At 39.7% G+C, this 21,131-nt stretch overlaps 1 protein-coding gene across 5 annotated transcripts in view; it reads left to right on the top strand.

Moving 5' to 3' along the window:
- Positions 1 to 6,980: 6,980 nt before the first annotated feature.
- The window catches only part of PKP4 (plakophilin 4), a 76,481-nt gene continuing 62,330 nt past the window's right edge, over positions 6,981 to 21,131 (top strand). For 3 of the 5 annotated variants that reach the window (XM_059820726.1, XM_059820729.1, XM_059820728.1), the window contains exons 1-2: positions 6,989 to 7,117; positions 21,005 to 21,117. In XM_059820726.1, coding sequence (XP_059676709.1) covers positions 6,989 to 7,117; positions 21,005 to 21,117 — 242 coding nt within the window. Of the gene's footprint in view, positions 7,118 to 21,004; positions 21,118 to 21,131 lie in introns of all 5 variants that reach the window. The other 2 variants (XM_059820730.1, XM_059820727.1) reach the window with 2 other exon arrangements.

Genomic DNA, 21,131 nt, shown 5'->3' with positions numbered 1-21,131 from the left:
GGATGAACTCACTGAACCTATTTGCTTTGCAGCTGTTTGACCATTCCATCAGACACAAAAGAAAGCACTACCCATTTTGGCAACCTACAACCTCAGTGCATGCTTAGAGAGACCAGTGTAAAAGCCAGGATTGGCAAGCTGCTAAAGAAAACTGGTGAATCTGCCCCACCATCAGTGCTGGGGTGCCAAGAAGTCTGCTGCATTTGTACAAAAGGAGAACATCTGGGAGGTTTGTAAGAGTCGGTGCTTTTGTGTGCTAGATGTAAACAAGCTAATTGTGCATAGTGGAGGCAATAGGTATCCTCTAAAGAGACAGTTAAAGTGGCTGTTTAAATGTGGTTTACTCAAGCAAATCCCTGCAGTTGCCTAAAGAGAGATGGTCTCTGCTGTACACTTGTTGGATTGAAAGCTGACTTTTTGATGACTTGGTTTGGTCTGATCCAACTTACTTCGTGGTTTCATGAAACCATTTCAGTGAGCCTCCATGGTAGGTAAGATGGAAAAGCCACTATTTTCAGAATTATTGTACGGCATTTCAGACCAGAGGCTTCAAGTTGAACAGCTTTATTTTCCTGGCACACTTGCATCTAGTTTGAAAATCTAACTGCAGGCCAGCCTAGAGCTAGATTGTCACTGCTTCTGTTACTTTGTCTTTTACTTTTAAGTAGAGAATTTCAAAATTCAGAATAGGTGTTAAGAATTTTCTTAGACTTATGCTACAAGATGAAGCATTTAACAATTTTTCTGGAAATCATTTAAATGATTGAAAAATACATTATTTTGATCAGAGACTGAAATCTACAGAAAATAGCAGCAAATTCTTACTGTTCTCCTCAAGTCTTCTGTTAATCTCCCCCAAAAGTGTCAAAGGATCTCACATTACACTTTTGAGTTATACTAGAACCTTTTACACCATTCACAAATTTGTAGTTCTGCAACATCCACCAAAAGATCATCTCAGAACATTTAAGTCTTTCAATTCTCATGCATTCTTTGCTGTAGCAGAAAACTTAAATCTGTAAACTGTTCTCTCATATTCAGGAATTGTAAGAAGTTATGTGAATAAGATATGCTGAAATGCATTCCACAAAGCAGTAGAACAGTACAATAGGTTTTCTGAGTTTTCATTATGGCTACATAGATCTCAGTGTCTTTCCTGTGCAAGAGCAATTTGAGAATTAAAAGAGCTGGAATACAGGGAGGCTTTAAGGTGTGTTTATAAATGGTACCTGTGTATAGTCTGATTCATCCACCCATAAGGTTTGTGGAAAGCAGCCCTGCATACATCCTGACTGCAGCCTAGTAGCTGTGATACTGCAGTGAAGGGTTGTAGGGGATGAGGATTTGGACAGACAGGGAAAGATCTAGGAACAAAGTCTCCCATTCTGGGTGAGATCTAACTGCTGGGCCATGACACAAGAGGCAGGCAATATAACTATGGACCTAATTTTTTGAGGGATGAAGTCTGGTTGCTTGCTTTCCAATAATGAACCAGTTGTCCAGACCCAAAGGAGTGAGTAACACAACTCGGGAAGTATCTTCAGCCAGTAAATCCCAGTCTTGTGTAAGGAAGAAAGAGGTTTTCTTATTAACTCCTCTGAGGTTTACTCGTACCTGATTTTAAGGCTCTCACAAATTCTGCTTTTGGTATTTCCTGTTCCTGTAAGGTGAATATGAGAATCTAAATTGACTTTGTGAGTTCCTTTCCTCAAACAGTCTGCCTAGACGGAGGCATGGTGGTGGGGACGGGGGCCTCTGTGGGGCTGGGCTTCGGAGAGCATCTCCCCGTTCCTTCCTTTCCTGCACCACGTCACCCGAGCTCATGCGCCTGGCAGCTGCCTGGCCTCACAGGAGGTCCGAGTGAATGAGCATACTCGTTTGCGATAGCTTAAGTATGTACGTGTTTGTAGGATCAAAGCCAAGGGTTGCCTTATCCTGAAATCGAGATTAGAAAATCAGTAACTTTGCCAAGAATGTGTTAATTGAAAGAACAGCAGTTAAAACAACTGCCTGTGTGGAAGGGTATAGCGCTCTAATTATACCTTTTAACACTGAGATGGATGTACATTTAACACTGATGTCTTCATTAATAATTAATTTGATTGGTTTTCATCTGAGTATTGTTATTATTAGAGACTCAATACCGGGTATATTTTCTGTTCAGAGAAATTACCATACCCTCCAACTAGTTCAGATTTATGTTTTCTTGACTGGTTGCAGAAATTTACTACAGATAGGTTGAGGAGTTATTTCACAGTCTTGGGGTGAAAAGAGAGTGACAGATAAAATTATGGAAAAGGCAAATTGAGATCATTTCACATCTGTGCTCATATTTTTGTAGAGGTTTTCAGTCCAGTTTCAAGCATTCGTTTAGACAATATACTTTGAAAGTTATCACTTACAAGGAATCGGCACTACATTTTTATAGTACTTTTGTGGCATATCATAGAAGCTTCAAAAAGTCAAGGTGGGGTTTTTTTTTCGTAAAGTTAAAAAAAAAAAACAACGCGCTTTTCTTCCCCATATGTTTTAAAGAACAGAAAATTAAGTCTCTTTTGTTTGATAGAATAAGTATTGCACTAATTCTAGTGTTTTAAGATCTCTCATAACTTATCTTTCATAAACCATAGTTAAACCGTTGGAAAGAAATGGAAACTTAAAAGCATGACCATGATGGCATGGTCTCATGTACTCATTTTGGCTGGGATAGAGTTTAATTTTTTCTCATAGTAGCTCTTATGGTGCTGTATTTTGGATTTGTGACTGAAGCAGTGTTGATAACCCAGGGATGTGTTAGTTACTGCTGAGCAGCGCTTGCACAGCCTCAAGGCCTCTTCTGCTCCTCACCCTGCTCCGCCAGCGAGCAGGCTGGGGGTGCACAAGAAGCTGGGAGGGGGCACAGCCAGGACAGCTGACCCCCGCTGACCAAAGGGTTATCCCAGACCATATGGCATCGTGCTCAGCAATAAAAAAGCTGGAGGAAGAAGGGAGGACATTTGGCATTATGGCATTTGCCTTTCCAAGCCACCGTTACGTGTGATGAAGTCCTGCTTTCCTGGAAGTGGCTGAACACCTGCCTGCTGATGGGAAGCAGCGAATGAATTCCTTATTTTGCTTTGCCTGTGCATGCAACTTCTGCTTTCTCTATTAAACTGCCTTTATCTTAACCCATGAGTTTTCACGCTTTTGCCCTTTGATTCTCTCCCCATCCTACTGTAGGGGAGTGAGTGAGCGGCTGCGTGGGGCTGATCTGCCCACCAGGCTTAAAACACAACACATCTAAATATTTAATTGATTTAAAGCAACAGACATGCATAACTGAGAATTCAGTGCTGCTTTTTTTATTTAAAATATTGGCTTTATTTGTTATTGTACCGTGTTCTGTGATTCTCACCTGAAGTCCCAAAACACAATGGACACTCCCCTGGTTACTGTGCAGGTGAAGACATGTTGGGATGTATGGACAAGAAAGCAGCCCATTTCTGAAAGAAACCCGTGTAACTTGGGAGAGTCTTGGAGAGTTGGCCTTTTGATTATTAGCAAATATTCCTAAATGAAGGAAAAGCTTGACTGGGTAGTCTTATTATTTCATGACAGGCTTGCAAATTTACCAGTGCATTTAGCAACCTGAAACATTGAGTTCTAGTCATAAAAGAACTCAAAAGGCATTTCAAAAAGCAGGTGTGACCCGGGGAATTTTGTAACGTGTATTCTATGATTCTTTGGGTTATTACAGCTTGATCAAAGAGTTGGGGTTTACAAGCAAAACCTTAAAAGACTGTATTTTTATTTTCTAAAGCCTTAAAGTTACATCTTTGACTTTTCAAAATGCCATTATATAACTGTTAGAGCACGTTCTTTATTCTGCTTTCTTGAATGCCGTTGAACTCATTCTTGTAGAAGCGAGGGTCCTTGGGGCGTTAGGTGTAGGCCAGGCTTACAGTTGGCTTATAAAAATCTCCGTGTGGCAGCCTTTGCATTTGCAAGCTTGAAACGAATAAAAGTGTTGTGTCAAAAATAGCCAGGTATGGCTGGTTATTTGTCTGGTGGTACTCTGCAAGCCAAGACCGCCTTATATACGTTCTCCAAGAGTAAGTTCTGTTGGGGCGCGAGAGCCGCCTTGGTCTCCTTCAGCGGTACCCCCAGGCCTTTCACCGCCCAGTGAGATCAGTTGAGTCTGGTAAAGTGACAGTGGCAGAAATGGTTCTTACCCATTTTTCTTCCGTTCTTCCTTTTGTTGCTGCTGTTAAAAAAATCAACTTGCCGTATTCCGGCTTCTCCGGTAGCGGTAGGACTGCGGCCGCCGGAGGCCGCGGCCCTGCTGCCGTTCTCTCCGCCCCCGGGCACGAAGGGAGAGGGCCGCCGGGAGGGGCTGCCCGCCTCTGCCCGCCCCGCCCCGCTCCCTCAGGTGCGGCCGCGCCGCCGGGGGAGAGGGCGAGGAAGAGCGGGCGTGGGAGGGCCAGGAAAACGCCGCCTCGCCTTCCCTCCGCCTGCTCCCTTCCCGTTCCTCCCCGTTTCCCCACCAAATCTCCGGCGTCTGGGCGAAGAGTGTGTTTATTCGGAGCTAGCCAGGAACGGCCGGGAGGGAGGGAGGGAGGGGAGGCGGGCGGAGGCCGTGGTCCAGGTGGGGCTGCGCCGCCCGCCCCCCGGGGCTTGGCGGCCTGTGTGGGCAGGGCCGGGGGGCCGCCACGCCGCAGCCTGCCGCTGTGCCCCGCTCCCCTGCGGCCAGGGCCCGAGCACCTGCCGCGGTGGTCGGTGGCGAGGAGCGGTGCTGGGCTGGAGCCGGCGGGCGCGGCGGCGGCGGGGCCTCCCCGCCCTCAGAGAGCAGGGCGTGGGCGAGGTGAGGCGGGGCCGGGCGGGAAGGGCTCTGCTGGGGCCTAGAGGTGCTGTGGTTGTGGTGGGAGGGGAAGAAACGTGTACTTAAGTTTTTTTAGATTGGGAGAAGGACAGAGTGTGGATAGTCTTTGTGTTGTTAGGAGAAGGACAGAGTGTGGATGGTCTTTATGTTGCCACGATGGTGGTTGGGTCCTGTTGGAAGGCAGGGTGAGGGAACAAGGAAAAGGAGTTGCTCTTCGTGTTGCGAAGCTAGAATGCTCGGATTTCCCTCTGTAATCCTGGTGCCAGAAACCCGGCAGCGTGGTATTTGTGTGATTTCTTTTTCTGTGTTCCAGAAGATAAATGCAATATGGACATAAGGTGAGAATGGGCTACTTACACATACTCTCTTCAGGTTACTGGACAGTCTCCCTGTGTGGCTTGTGCAGTCGCTCAGGGGAGGAGAGGCCCTTCTCCAGAAAGTAACTGAGCCCAAGCGAGGCTCTTGCTCTAACGTGCTTTTGGAAGCAGCTTTTCTATTTCCGTTCACAGTGGCAGAAGCTGATGGGTGACCAGGCTCCTGCACCATATGTTACCCCCATGAGTACTCCCCTGCCTGTCATCACTCATCTCACTTTAGTTTCTCTGAAGCTGTTGTTTGATTTCCTCAGTGGCTGGTGGGAAACTGCACGTTAGCCATGTTACCACCTCTTTTAGCAGACTGGATAGTGTGGTTAATAAAGACCGCCTGCTAATGCACTTGAAGCGTCTCATAAGCTCGAACAGAAGTCGTCCATCTCACGGTGCTTGTGCTGCTGTATGTGAAATGGAACAAAAGTACTTTCTTAAATCATCTCTCTTCTGGTTTCCATTCATCTTGTCTGCCCAGGGCTGCCTGTAGTAGCATAAAAGTCCTCTGAAAACATAGGGCTTTGCCTGTACTTGGCCTCTGTGTATAGGCACCAATGCAGAAAAAGTCCCGAGAGGGCGAGCGATCCCATAGGGTAATTCCAGAAGAGGTCCCTTGAGAGTCAACTCAACTGCTCTTCCAACCAAATCAGAAATGCGCAGCTTTATAGCACAGCCACTGATCTTGTGGATTGTCCTGTGTCTTTTTAGAGTAGTGTGTGCCCAGCTTTATGCTGATTCAGCATTTAGAAGTCAGGTGGTGGAGAAGGGATGGTCATGGTTAAAACAGGTCAGGACAGAAGTCTTACTGGTCTGTTCCCAGCCTTGGAGCCTGTTTGCAGTGTAAACTGCTCCTTGTGAAATGAAGGGAAGGGAGCTGCTGTTCACATTTGTCTCCTCTAGGAATATTAAGTTTGTTTGTTCTGAAAATCTAAAATGAAATATTCACTACTTTTAAGATTAGACCTCACGAGCGTTATCTTCTTTTTTCTGAAGGAAATCAAAGCATGGTACATGTGCAGAAACTACATCAATACCACCTACTTGCTATTTTCAAAGTATTAAACACGCTTCATAACTATCTCTCTAATATTAATTAATAGTGACTTCTATAGTTAAACAAATGAATTGCCTTTTTCACATGTACTGGAATTGTTAGTGTGCTGCCTCCTCGATAGAGGCTTAGGTTTCTTGAATGCTAATCCTGTCTGTCCTTTCCACGCTATCCATAACCCAGGGCAATTGGTTTAACTTTAGTATTTTAATTTCCTCTTTTGAAAAAAAGCACTAGAAGCGTTATTCCCATTAACTTTTTATTACCGTAATTAGTCTCTTCCATGGTTTGTTCCTAACAGCAAAGCACTCTGCTGTTACATGTCATTCTTCTATGCTAAAAACTGCACATGTGGTAAACTTCTGCTGATCCTGGGTGTTCTTAATGTTTAACACTAGTATTTTTGACGCATCTTGGATTTTGCTACTTTTGGTAACTACCACAAAATAATCTTTAAATGTCATGCTGTCTGGTTGCTTCTGCCCAACCCTCATGTTCTGTATGTAATTCTGATTTCAATTTGTGAAGGTGAAGCACAGTAATAGCTATTGATATTGATACTAATAATACAAAGTTCTCTGCTAATTTGGTTATGTTTGGAAAGGTTTTAGAAAAAAGATAAGAGACTTTATAATCCTGAAAACTTGAATTTTCTTAAATATCACTGGCTCAGAATGTAAACTGTTTTAAAATATTGTTATTGCAGGCAAAATGCCAGCCCCTGAGCAGACCCCAATGGTGGAGGAGGGGCTGCCGCAGACAACGCAGGAAACTTCCACAGGCCCAGGCATGGAACCAGAGACTACTGCCACTACCATTTTAGCTTCTGTAAAGGAACAGGTATATGCCTTGTTTTCAGCAATTCAGTATGTGTTGTGGAGTTAACCATTGTCTTTTATTGCATTGCTGGAAAAAACCATCATTGTTTCTAAAATGTGTTGGCTAGCGTTGGTATAGTATATTTTGTAGGTCAGAGTGTTAGAATCTGAATATAAAGGCTTCATTTAATTGCATTGAACAGAAGCGTCATTATGGTGTTCTGTATCCCTTGGAATGTATGCACTGTTGTAAATCAGACTTGAACTGCAGGTTTATTGTTTAAAAAAGAAAAAAGAAAAGCTAGTGTAGAATTGATGCAACATTGAGGAGGACTCCTTTTTGTACATTCTGCAAAGTTGTGTACAATGTTACAGAAATTTGCACATGAAGGTTTTGGTATGATTAATTGTATTTTGTTAAAGAATGGGTTTTAAACTTTGAGTTTGGTTTCAGTTATCAATACCAAGGTAGTAATATGTTTTAAATCTGCAACACACTTAGGGACATATATCTTAGTGATAGTCTCTGTAGGGAAAATAAAATTGTGTTTGAAATGAAGCTCAGCCTTAATTTGTAAAGATCATTCAAGGGGAAAAAAATTGCAGTTTTACAAAGAAACATTCTAACTAAAGTTTGGGGGTTTTTTGTTGTTTTTTTTTTTTTTTAAAAAAAAAAACCACACCACAAAGAGAGAAGTGATAATTTGGCTTTCATTGTCAGAACTAGAAATAATGATCATCTTTCTCAGCTTAATACATAAATTGTAATGTCTGAATTTCATAATAAATCTGCTTTGCGGTCTCTGTTTCAGAACTTCTTCAAATAAATCAGTACTCGATTCAAGATATTAACTCTGAATGCAAACACTTGATGTATTAGTTCTTATATGTTGTCCCATATTAATATTAAAAAAAAAAAAATGTGAGAGTTAGATTATATGGTCTTGATACCAACAGATTTCGTACCCATAGAACTTCCAGCCTTAAATGAAAATTTTCTGTAGGATGATGAAATTTGGGTCATTATTTTCATGCCTAAGTTAATAGTTTCAAAAGTATTTCAAGATGACAATAGCAACCCTAATAATTTCTTAGTGATATTAAAACTAATATTAAATCTTCCAATGCAGAGGATATTAATGCTGGAGTATATTGAGATATGAGTAATCGCAGTCATCTGAGTTACAGGGATCTTGAGTCACCCCTCATCGTCTGAGACACTAACTTACCTTTGTGCCGTCTTAGCTTATCACAAATGTCAGTTAGAACTCATTTGTTTGAAGTACATTTGTGGTGATTTTAAGTTGGTCCATTTTATTTTGCAGTTCACAAAGAACACACTCATAACGGTAGCTTCGTTGATGAGCAGCATGGCAATAAATGACAGTACTGTAATTGCTAGTGATCACCAGCCAATAATCTGACTGCTGTGATTACTGTGCAGAATTGCTTTTGTGCAGTTTTGATACAATAGTGATTGCTTAAACTGAACATACAATTATGATGGCATTGTCTATGTTGGGTTGACACATGATAAGTATACAGTAAAAAGGCTTTTGTTAACATCCCCTTTCCTACTCAAAAATTGTTTTTATCTTTTTCTTGTTCTTAGAGAAAATATTATAATGGAATATTTCTTCATTTTAAAAAGGACCTTAAAACCTCTTCCCCCTTTCCATTCATAAAAAGACTATTAAATATGTGGACTGTTAAGTAACTCAGTTCTGATGACGGGGAAAAAATAAAATTAAAACTGTGTTAATAGTTAGTGAAACACAAACTTCAGAACTGTAGCCTGACTTTAAAATGTATGGACACATTAGAATGAATACAAGGTGGAGGAAGGTGTAAAGTGTACTTCACTCTTGAAAATGATAACGCGAAAGAATTAAGAGCTGAACTGTTGCTTTCTGGTATTTTTTCTGTTGATAATAATTATGGACACTGACATGTTCAACACCCTTCCTGTATGGCAGAAAGCCCAGAACAGAATATTTTCCAGTGCAGTTATTTACTTTATTAAGCTTGAACAGAAACTACTATGCTGTTTGCTACAGCCTAACTTCCTTTTATACAGGAATCTCTCTTTATTTGCAGTAGGTCTGTATTTGTAAAATAGAGTTGCCACACCTTAACTTCATTACTTCAGAAACACTTACTACAGTGGAAGCAAAATTCAGAAAAGCCTTTATTATTACTTGTCAAATTGCGCAAGATTTTAACGTAATAAAAACTTTCCCAATTACTACAGTAGTTCTGAAATAGGTAGATAAATTTATGGAATGACTTTGTTAAGCTTTCTACCTTAGTGACGTAGATACAATTATATAAAAAGTTGCAGTAATTAGTCTATGAACCCTACAAGCCACTTTAAATAAACTCTCCATTTGTTTCTTTTTTGTCCCTAAATCAGTTTAAAGCAATTTTTTTACCAGACTAGAGTGTGTCCCCTGAACTCTGAACAGTCTCTCATTGAGACAAAATTGTCAGACAGCTGTGTAAATCTGCTTTGATTATATTTTAGGAAAGAAACATTTCAATTAACTTTTAGTGTTTTGAAACAATAGGTGCAGAACAAGTGTAATCTGTGAAGAAATTTAGATTACTACAACTTTGTGCTTTTCTGACAAAGCTCAAGTTTTGTTTTAATGTGAAAACACATCCTTAATTAGTATAAATGATGACACTACCACCACATCCACCGCTGGCTTTGACTGGGATAGGGGGGATAGTTCTTTTACCGGGTTACGTTACTCTGTTTGCGGATACAGTAGTGGATACACTAGTGGAATTCCTTTCTGAATGTAGGGAAATCCCAAGGCTAGCTGTAATGAAGCTGGGCCGTATTTTGGCCTTTTCTTTTTTTCTTTTAGTGGATTTGATGATGGGTCATGGGATTCTTGGTTTTGTTTTTGGTTTGGGGATGCAGTTGTTTTCTGTGGGTTTGTTTGGGAGGTGTGGGGTTTGTTTCAAAACATATATTTCACTTCTAAAATGTAAAGTTTCCATGCTGTAATGGATAGAAATATCTTAGGAAATGATGAAACAAGTTTTAAGTAAAACTAAAGCATTAAAATATAAGTGTCTATATTTCTGAACCCTGGGGAGTACTTGGATAAAAATTTAGTTGAGTTCCGTAGGGAGTCTCTTATCCATATTAAAAGTAGATTGACTATTTTCATACTAAAATAACAAGTTGTTACAAATTGGAGGGGCAGCATCGTAGCGGTAACTTGGGGGGGCAGGGGGGTGGACAGGAAATGTAGGGGCAGCTGGTTGCCACCTATTGCAGATAGATTTGTGGAATCACTGCTACTTTACACATGCAAGCTGTATGCTGCTGAATTTGGAATGAATTGCTGCTGAACTGGCAAGATTAAATGGGATCATTTGGAATTGAATTTCCTGCTTAGCATGTTAGTTTTCAGTGATTGGGCTGAGAAAAGGTCTCACAGATGAAACTACCCATCAATCCAGTTTTCAAAAGTAACATGAATATTCTGGTTTTAATTTCTTTGCGACGAAAGAAGCACTTGCAGCAGTGGCAGGTTTTTTTTTTAGTTTCTTTGGTCTAGTTGGTTTTGACACCTAAAAGATGGACGACTTTTCACCTTTTCTTTTGTAAATAGGTGACAATAGAGTAAGAATGATTGGATATGTTTTCAGATGAATAATCATAAATATCCCGGGTTTTCCTAAGTGTTTTCCTAGAAGTGTTCACTTTTGTTCAACACTTCAGCAAAACATTTTCCTTTTGTATAACTGTATTGAACCATATCATATTCTTAGAAAGTGTGCACTTTTTTCCCTTCTTTATTGTTCAAGTACAAAATTCTTTACACAGTTCTTGAGATGTTTTTTATAAGGTTTGTGGGGGGGAGAGAGGGAAGGCAAGAACCTAATTTTTTCGGAGGGAAGAGTGCCTTCTCCATACAGCAAAGAATTCATTATTGCATATTTTAAAACATCTTTACCAGAATGGCAGTGTTTTGATATTAAGTTTGGGGGATTTCTTTACCAATTCAGATATATAGTGCTTTATATCAAGTACTCTGTAGTCCGACTGTGTAGGCATGTCACTTCAACAAGATACCTGAAAAAAAGACTTACTAAATGCACTTTCAGTAATTAGGCATGAACATTGAACAGTTTCACTTTGGAATTCTGATTTGCATGCATCTAGTGATCAAGTGGGTGGATAAATGTGTATCAGTTCTGAAATGAAGGTGGTACTTTTTATTAAATGGACTTCCAAGCCTTGCGTGAGTGAAACAAAAATATTTGTCAACATTTTCTGAATGACTGGAAGAATGTTTTTCTTCCCAACTCTCTTAATATTGTTTTCAATTGCATAGGTCATTCTTCCCTGTTTAATCCCAGAACTTTGAAGTTTACTGTTTCTGCTGTTTACAGGCATTTCCAGGTTTGGTGAATCAAGTCTGAGAAGTCCATTTCCCAAGGCTCTTATTCTAGGACAAAATATATGCCACTCTTGTCTCAGATGAAATGACTACCTCATTTTCTTAATCAAAATTCTGTGTGCTCCTTTATTCGTATGAAGGTCTAGAAATTAATTTTGCTTTCTAGCATGTACTGTTAGGCTTTTGAGGAGAAACTCCCCTTGAAAAAGAGCCTGCCTAGAACTGTAGGTACCCCTGAAATATACTGGAATATTTATACCTTTTACATTTAGATTACCAGCCTGTCTACTCAGCAGCAACTGAACTCTAATGACCAGCTGGCAGAACAGAATACTTCGCTTCAGCACCAATTTAAAACAACCTAGCATTGTAACAAACAGTTTACAAAGAGGATGCTGCTCAAATGTAGTCAGTGAATACCTCCAGTGGCATTCTTCCTTTCTACCGTTGACTAAGAGTAAGCTTTCTATGAACTGCTTAAATTTTGATCCCGCATCAGCTAGAATAGCACTAAACTGTTTTACCAGACTAGTGAACAATGCAGGCATAAAAGTATTAAGGGCTTTAATGGTCTACTGCTGTTGAATACAGAGTAAGTGTGATCAGCCAATAATTGTAGCTGCGTCATTTCACATCCTGGAATGTGTGATTCTCTTTACCCTGTCCAATTTTTTGTCTTTTGTATTCTATTTTGGAAGATACTGAGATACTGAAAGCATGCAAATGCAGTTGTGTGCGTGAGTAAACTTTATTTTTACAGAAAATGTTAAGGTTGATCTAATATGGTTAATTAAAAGTACAGGGTTCTTTCTCAACAGATTCTGGTAGAGAATGTAAATATTAGGTCACTGCAGTAGGCTGTTCATGTTGGAAAAATACAGTATTCAGTGTGTTTTTAAGTAGTCAGTTGCTTGATCTAGTTCCGAATTACAGCAAGTGGAAATGTGTAGAACTGTGCATAGATCAGTGCAGGAGGTTAATGTGAAAAAGGTATAAATGAACTTAATTTCGTTTGTCCTCTTCTTTGTTGCACATTTGTATCATAAAAATGTCCTAATGTAATTTTCTTTTCTTTAGCACCCTTTGAACTTTCATAGGCAATGAGAGTTGTGTGTCTCTGCACTGTATGTTGCAGTTGAATGAGAAATAGTAAATGCAAGGTAAAAGTATTCCTGTCAAATGTAGCCTTTCTTAGATCATCAACTTGAGCTACTGGAAGATGCTCAGCTGAGTTGTTCAACGGGCAACATTTTTAAGATTAGAGAACATTTCATAGTTCCACTTACAATTACCTTAATATTTCACAGACAGTGACATCTGGCAATTGAAGCAAATTAGCATATCCCACTGTTACTACAACTTGAAATAACATCCCATCCTAGCCCTGTCTTCTACCACAGCAACCACTGAGAACTGGTAGAAGTCAAGAAGCTGCAAGAGGTGCATCTCTTTGTCAATGGCATCGTCTCTCTCAGATGTCCCAACTTGCCTGATCCTGGTCTGACTAGCCAGGCATGTACCATTCAAAAACAATTTGTGAGTTGTCTTCACTGCTTCTGCCATTGCTGCTGATTTTTGCACACTTGTCACCAGAAAACCTTCAGTTAGCCAATTGGACCACCGTTTGTTTAAAGTTCCAAGTTATCTGTGTTTTGCCAGAAGTTTTCAAATCACAACAGGACAGGAAGACAGCAAGTTTCATTTTTCAACATTGTGAATGTAGACTCCTCATTTTCATCCGTGTTACTGAGGGATAAAAGTTCCATGTTAACAAAGTTGAAGATGTTGGATCTCTGCAACATGGTGTCATAATGGGATGCAGATAGAAAGCACAGAATTGCCTCTAAACATTCTTTTGTTATCCAAAGCCTGCACAGGAGAATGGCAGTCTTCATGGTCAGCCATACAAGTTACATTCCCATTACTTACCTGTTTTCAAATATATGCTGTTAATAGCCCAGCATGGTGTATTGGCCATTGTTTTCACTTGCCAGGGAGCCACAAGCGTGTCAGAGGTACTCAGCTTTCAAATGAAAAGAGTATGTTCTTTTCAGGATTTGTATAACTTGTCTCATCTGTATCTTGTGGTAGTGAAGACCTTTAAGTGTCTTCTTGAATGAGATCTTAACGTCATTGCAGATGAATTACCACTTGGCATGCAGAGTTTGCCAAGTAAGAGCTGTTGTTGGTCTCCTGGAGTATACACTACCACGTCAACACTCCATGCAGGGTTTGTCCCTCCTCCAGAAACTTTAGCCTCCAAAAGGAAATTACACAGCTCTAAAATTTGATGGGTTTTGGTTTTAGCTCATAGAAGCTTGTCTGCCTGCAGTCTGTATGACTACCTTTCCAAAGCAAGTTGCTTTCTTCTCTTTCTTGAACCAGGTGTATGGTTCCTGTTCCTTGAATGTAATTGTATTTAAAGCTGGCATTTTCTGTAGCTTTGTGTTAAGAAATATGGTCTGTGGTTTTGCAGTGGAATTTAGGTTATGAATACAAAAACTGTAGTTTTATAAGGTGATTAAGTAGTTACTGCTAAACAGGTGAATAGAATTATAGGGCATTTTTTTCCCCTTGATGTATATTGGATAATTTTGAGAAAACAGTAGCTCTGGCCAAGGCATTGTAGTGTGTATGTTTCAGAAGATTTGGTTTGTCCTTTTGATGCCGTATGGCAGTGTATTCTGTAATCTACATCTATAATTTTAGTGTGTTCTTGCTACAGAGATGTTCTTCTGCAAATGAAAACAAGCTTATTGTGTTATTTGAGGCCTGTCGTGTCATTTTGTCAAGCCGTATCGTTAAAATCAGTTAATTGTGATTTTTGCCTAGGGCAGCAGCTTCTCTGTGTTGCTAGCAGCCAGCATTGTATGGGAGCATCCTGTTCGAGGAGCATGCTCTCCCACTGCTTTCAGACAAGCTGGCTAGAGAAACAAATTTAAATAGATTCCTGCAATAAATACTATACTGTCTGACAGATAAACATGGTGGTGGTAGGTATCCGTTCAGAGTCGTATAAAATGTCATTATGAGGAAGCATAAACTATGAAGGTGATCATTGCACTTATTTAGAATGATTAGGATTTAGTTTTCTATAATAATACCATGATTTAAGCTAAAAGAAAAAAAGGCTTAAAACATGAGGTATTCCAGCTGTAAAGAAGATGGTACCTCTAAAATTATCTCTCTTATGTATTTATGCGGGTGTTTAAGACACATCAACTACCGCTGCAGATAACAAATTTAGGAAGAGACATACAAAAGCCAGCACTCATTGTTTCAAAAACTATGTAAACTTTGCTACTTCATTGGAACCACAGGCTGCACACGTAAGAACATTCCTCAGACTAGAAAACAGAGCTGAATTTTTTTTGCTGCTTTGCTTGCATTTGCAAAAATACCTTAGATCTTCCTGAGCATGAGAATGATTTAAAAATGGCAATTTAGTTGCATGCCTTTTATACCTTTGCAATTCAGTGCACTGTGTTTTTTTTTTTTTCTTGTCAGCATCAAAATATAAAGTTATGAAAGATACTGTAAATAGACAACTGATGGTGTTCATCCAAAATAACAGTGCAGGTACCTCAGAAGAAGTGGCCAAACATTGCTTAGTGGGTTTTTTCCTCTTATTTCTACTTAGCACAGTTTTTCTGTAAGAATACTAGTGAGTTTTGCTTTTTCAACATAGTATAAATAAATTAAGTAAAATTTATTGCTATGTTGTCCATTTATTGCATTCACCTCTGCCACCTCCAAGAAAAGTAGAAGTATGGTTCTTTTGTTTTAGTTGGCTTTGGATTTTTGCAGTGTGGGGAAAAAATAGGGCTTTTTACTTAAATGGGAAATTTGTTACTTTGGATGTTGTGCAACTACCTATACCAATTTCATATTGCAATGTTGGGGTTTTTTAAGAGAAAAATTGTCTGCATTAAGAACTCTGTTAGGCAGGCCACACAACAGTCCAATACTAAATGTGTATCTCTTTGCATCATTCTGCCAGTAAAAACCAAATTGTATCATTTTCTAGATAGGGCTTACACGCTCATTGTGGAGACCAAACTGCATATGTTTAAGAGGTTATATATCAAGTTAGAAAATGAATTATCAGCAGAAAGATAAGAGTTCTTCCCTTTCCCTACCGTGCTGCTTTCAGTTAAAGTAACTGAAATTAATTTAGTTTTAAGAAGTTAAAAGTTTTTTGCCTCAATCTCTTCCCACATCTCTCAAGTCCTTGAACCTCAAGTCAGGCATGACATCCCTCCCACTGTAAGTGAAGATCAGGCTTGAGACCGCCTGAGGAACCTGAACATACATGTCCATGGGACACGACGATACGCATTCCCGGGTCCTGAGGAAACTGGCTGATGTAGTTGCCAAGCCATTCTCTGTCATATTTGAAAAGTCATGGCAGTCAGGCGAAGACCCCAGTGGCTGGCAAAAGGGAAACATCACAGCCATTTTTAAGAAGGGTAAAAACGAGGACCCTGTGAACTACCGACCAGTCAACCTCACCTCAATGCCCAGTAAGATCATGGAGCGGATTCTCCTGGAAGATATGTCAAAAGATAGGGATGGCAGGGTGGTGATTGGAGGCAGCCAACATGGCTTCACCAAAGGCAAATCATGCCTGACTAATCTGGTGGCTGCCTATGATGGAGTGACTGCATTAGTAGACAAGGGAAGAGCTCCTGATGTCATCTACCTGGATTTCTGTAAGGCCTTTAGTATGGTCCCCCACAACATTCTTGGCACTAAATTGTAGAAAGACAGATTTGTTGGATGGACTGTTAGATGGATAAGGAGTTGGCTGGATGGCCATGTCCAAAGAGTTATAGTATGGCTCAATGTCTAAGTGGAAACCAGTAATGAGTGGTGTCTGTACTGGGACTGATACTGTTTACTGTCTTCGCGGTGATACAGACAGTGGGATTGAGTGCGCCTCCAGCAAGTTTGCAGGTGACACCAAGTTGAGTGATGCAGTTGATTCACTTTGCTAGAGGGAAGGGATGCCATCCAGAGGGACCTTAACAGGCTTGAGGGGTGGGCCAGCATAAGCCTCATGAAGTTGAAAAAGGCCAGGTGCAAGGTCCTACACCTGGGTCAGGACAATCCCCAGTATCAGTACAGAATGGGGGATGAATGGATTGAGAGCAGCCCTGCGAAGAAGGACTTGGGGATCCTGGTGGATGAAAAATTATATGTGAGCCAGCAATGTGTGTTTTCAGCCTGGAAAGCCAGTTGTATCCTGGGCTGCATCAAAAGAAGCGTGGCCAGCAGATTGAGGGAGGTGATTCTCCTCCTCTACTGAGCTCTCGCCAGACCCCATGTAGATCCAGCTCTGGGGTCCCCAGTACAAGACCAGAACCTGTTAGAGTGGATCCAGAGGAGGCTGCAGAAATGATCAGAAGGCTGGAACACCTCTCCTGTGAAGAAAGGCTGAGAGAGTTGGGCTTGTTCAGCCTGGAGAAGAGAAGGCTCCAGGGAGACCTTATTGCAGCTTTTCAATATATAAAGGGGATCATAAGAAAAACAGAGAAAGACTTTTTACCAGGGCCTGTAGTGACAGGACAAGGGACAATGGTTTTAAACTGAAAGAGGGCAGATTTAGACTGTATATAAGGAAGAAGGTTTTTTATGATGACTGGAACAGGTTTCCCAGAGAAGTCATGGGTACCCCATCATTGGAAGGGTTCAAGGTCAGGTTGGACAGGGCTTTGAGCAACCTGGTCTAGTGGAAAATGTCCCTGCCCACAGCAGGGGTGTTGGACTAGATGCTCTTTGAAGGTCCCTTCCAACCCAAACCATTCTGTGATTTGAAATCTCATTAATCCTGTGGTTTTTTTATTGCCTGAAATCCTCAAAACTCTGAGGTGATTATTGGAATTGGGTGGACCTTTATTTTCCAGATGAAGAATTTGAATATACTCTGAGGAGTTCTCAGGGAGGGTGGGAAGGAAATTGTGTACCTATTAATACTGTATAAAGAAAGTACACTGAAATGAGAAAAATATAGCGTATCTTCCATTTTCTCTTTCTGTATTTTATCTTGATTCCTTTTCCGTGCTACAAAAAATAGTATTTTCTGTAGCTGGTACACTTTTGTAGTGTTTTAGAGAAGACTTCTCTTGCTTTGGTCATTCTTTTAGTTTCAATGGGGCTTTTTTGTCTTTTAAACCTGTAATTGTTTTACAGTTGTAAAATGTAAATCATTATTGATTTTTCTGATGATCTTAATTATCTGTTTCATCTCTTAAACACCTTTAGGACAGAAGTGTGTGACAAATTAGTTTAAAAAGCTGTGATCGTGTAGATGCAAGCCTGGTTGACAAGCCCAGATTTTATTTTCCCTCTTGTGTATCTGATTTCTGCCATTGTAAATGTTGGAACTGGAGCTTTGTCCTGTTTTCTTTGTTACATGCTCCTTTTTAATTGATTCACTTTATGTAAAAAGGCTTTCTAGACAATGTCAACCTTTTTGTAGGATTTGGTAATTTACTGTAATTTTTTCCTTCTGGAATGCAAAATGGCAAAAGTTGCCTAGTGATAACATTTGCCTTATAAAATGCCTTCCTGCAGAAATACACGTGAGCTGGTGTAAAGGACTGTGTTAGAGTGCAGGAGAAGATAGTAAAGAGAGGAGAGAGCTCAGATGAATGTGTATTCATAGCATGTATTAAGAGTATGTTTTCTAGAATAATGTTATTTTCATTAATGCCTCTGCCTGTAATGAAAAGGCAAATTAATAGAGACTGCTTGGATGGAAGCAAATAATGGCTAGAATATGTTTTATTTTATTAATCTAATTAAAAGATCAGTAAAAAACAATGTGCAACTTGAGTCTTGTGTTCAAACTCCTCATCTGTATCAATGACATTGCTATTTAAATATTGATTTAAAAGGAAGGAACAGGAAACGGCTTTAAACATAGGGTAAATGTTTTATATTATTTCTGCAAACAATCAGTGCAATACTGTTTATTTTAAAGATTTATGTTTGTTACGTGTTATATAATACACCATGTTTTACTTGGGGAAAAGGTTGTGTTGCTGACATTTGCTTCAAAACTTACAGAGCTTCAGCATCTGGATGTTTTTTGGAAATCATGGCATTCTCCACTAGCATGTTAATGACTGGCTGGTGAATCAGCTTTTAGATGGGTCTATTACCTATATTCAGACTTAGAATTGGAAAATAAATTCTCATTTATAAATGTCTTTTACTTTTTTTGCTTAATACACTTTTTAATATTTTCTCTCCAAAACACAGACTGTCCAAATGACCTGACTGGGTGCACGTGTACCTCTTTGATATAACATGAAGTTGAATCATGCTGAGACCTGGTGTCAGACTGTGGCGACTGGGTCTCTGCTACTGGATGCAGTTACATGTCATACAAACCTTCTGATAGTATCCATACTTTCTAGTCCATATGCAGGCCCATAAGATTTGCTGTGGTCTGCAGGTTATCATGTTCATGAGGCTTTTCATATCAGCTCTCAGGATTAAAAGGATTTGGCTGTAGAGTTCTGTCTAGAAGCAGGTTTTGATAAAATCCAAGTTTAGGACATATGTCCTAAAATGCTCTTTCATGTCTGAGCATTGACTGTGCTAAGCTTCTCTAATGCTGAAGCTTGACAGTAAATGCCAACCTAACGGAAGGGGTGGCCAGGAGGAAGTTGAGGACCACATCTCCCTCCTGCTCCTCCCATGGTTTGCATATTTATCTTTAACAGAACTACAGAATATTCTGTTCTGTTGAACCGTTCTTCGTAGAGCAGTAGTAGAAAAATGCAGTCTTGTTCTGTGGATGCTTGTGTCCCATGGCAGTAGTGGGCGAGTTCCACATCCTGGAGGCAAACAGTTTTGCTGGCCAATATTTGGAATATTAAGGGGTGTTTATTCAGTTTGGTTAGTGAGCTCTGAGAAATGTTTGAAAGTGTTGACAATTCTTTATATTGTCTGGGAGGGGCAGTAGCTTGTGTGGCATATTTTTAACAGGCCAGTTTGGTCTATGGAGCTTGACTCAGAATTTCAGAAGTAGGTTGGGGGTTTTTTTTGTCATCTAATATATAGAGTAGTTTCAGCAGTACGGCAGCTGCTGTTTGACTTAGCCTTCAGCTGGGTTCTTAATGAAATCAGTGCTAATTAGCCTTCTGTTTGGGGTTCTTGGAGGTGATCTCATTTTGTTGTTGGTAGAAAAAACTTTGTCTTACTTTTGCAAGGTAAATCTTGGTTTTAGAGTAGCTTTTTAAGTACACTGTTACTTTGACCTCTGTTTTGCCCTGCTGTGAGAGGTAGAGAGGTACTTGCAGAGTGCTGAAAGCCATAGGGTACATTGCTGAACCATGCTTTACCTTGCTGAAAAGGTGTACAAACAGCAAGAAGTAGAGAGCTCTTTCAGGGACCATTAATGAAAGTGAAGTATTTAAGCCTCATTCCATGTAATGTGAGGTGTGAAAGAATAGTTTGCATTAACTGTAATCTATGAGTGAAAGGTGACTTTTGTAATACGGCAAGGCATGCAACTACTACATAATACAATTACATTATTTTCATTCAGAAGAAAACCCCTTATTAGTAATTTGCACTTGAAAATTAAAGGAATGCTTCTGTGCTGCATTTCACTTGCATATAAGACTTGCTTAATCAGATTATTAAATATTGGTGTTCATCTATTTTTAAGTAGTATTGAAGAGTTTACTTAAACTTCAGGGGATGTAGAATTATCAGTTTGAAAAATAATACAATTGCTCTGATAGAATTCTTTTCTATCATTAACAAAAGCTAACTGTGGATGAAAATACCACTAATATCCCTTGATGACATAGTGTAGATTTCAGAGTATCACGTTTATAGAAAATGTTTCCAGATTGTAATAACACACAAACATTCTGTGCAGTGCTTGTATTTCCCATGTCTTCCTCTGAGCATTATGTTCCGAAAGCCTTTTACAAAGGCTGAGGTTTGGTGCCTTTGACCAAGAATATAACAAAAGCTGAAATCGGGAATGGTGAAAGATAGCACATCTCTACCCTCAGCCAGTTTGAAATAATAAATATTAAGTTTTGGAATACCAAAGTCAGAACATAGCATAGCTTAGGATTTGAAGTTTTACAATTGGAGAGGTTAGGATACAATATTTTCTGGTATACCTCTGTTATAGATTAATTTGAAGACTGACTTTATAGGCACCGATTTTGTTAGATTGTGGCACCATAAGGAGATACAAAACTTTTAATTGCAGGAATAAAATCCACAACTGCTTAAACACGTTTTTCCTTTTGTAACAGGTGATAAATCAATATTTGCATGAATCACTGATTTAAAGAACCACTAAATTCCCACTTTAATCTTCTAATAGTTTATTCCACTAAGGAGAAGAGTCAAAACAAGAAACATGATTGTGATGAAACAGTGATTGTTTCAGAATTAATCCACACCCATTTTTTAACATCAAGAATGCTTTTCTTTTTATTTTGAAATTTCAGGAGCTCCAATTTCAAAGACTTACCAGAGAACTGGAAGTGGAAAGGCAAATTGTGGCTAATCAGCTAGAAAGATGTAGGCTTGGAGCAGAATCACCAAGTATCGCCAGCACAAGGTACAAGTCCTGAT

The sequence above is a fragment of the Gavia stellata genome, chromosome 8 (genome assembly GCF_030936135.1).
Source record: "Gavia stellata isolate bGavSte3 chromosome 8, bGavSte3.hap2, whole genome shotgun sequence".
Classification (NCBI taxonomy): Eukaryota; Metazoa; Chordata; class Aves; order Gaviiformes; family Gaviidae; genus Gavia; species Gavia stellata.
Note: the sequence above shows the minus strand (reverse complement) of the source record. Positions and strands in the feature narration are given on the sequence as shown.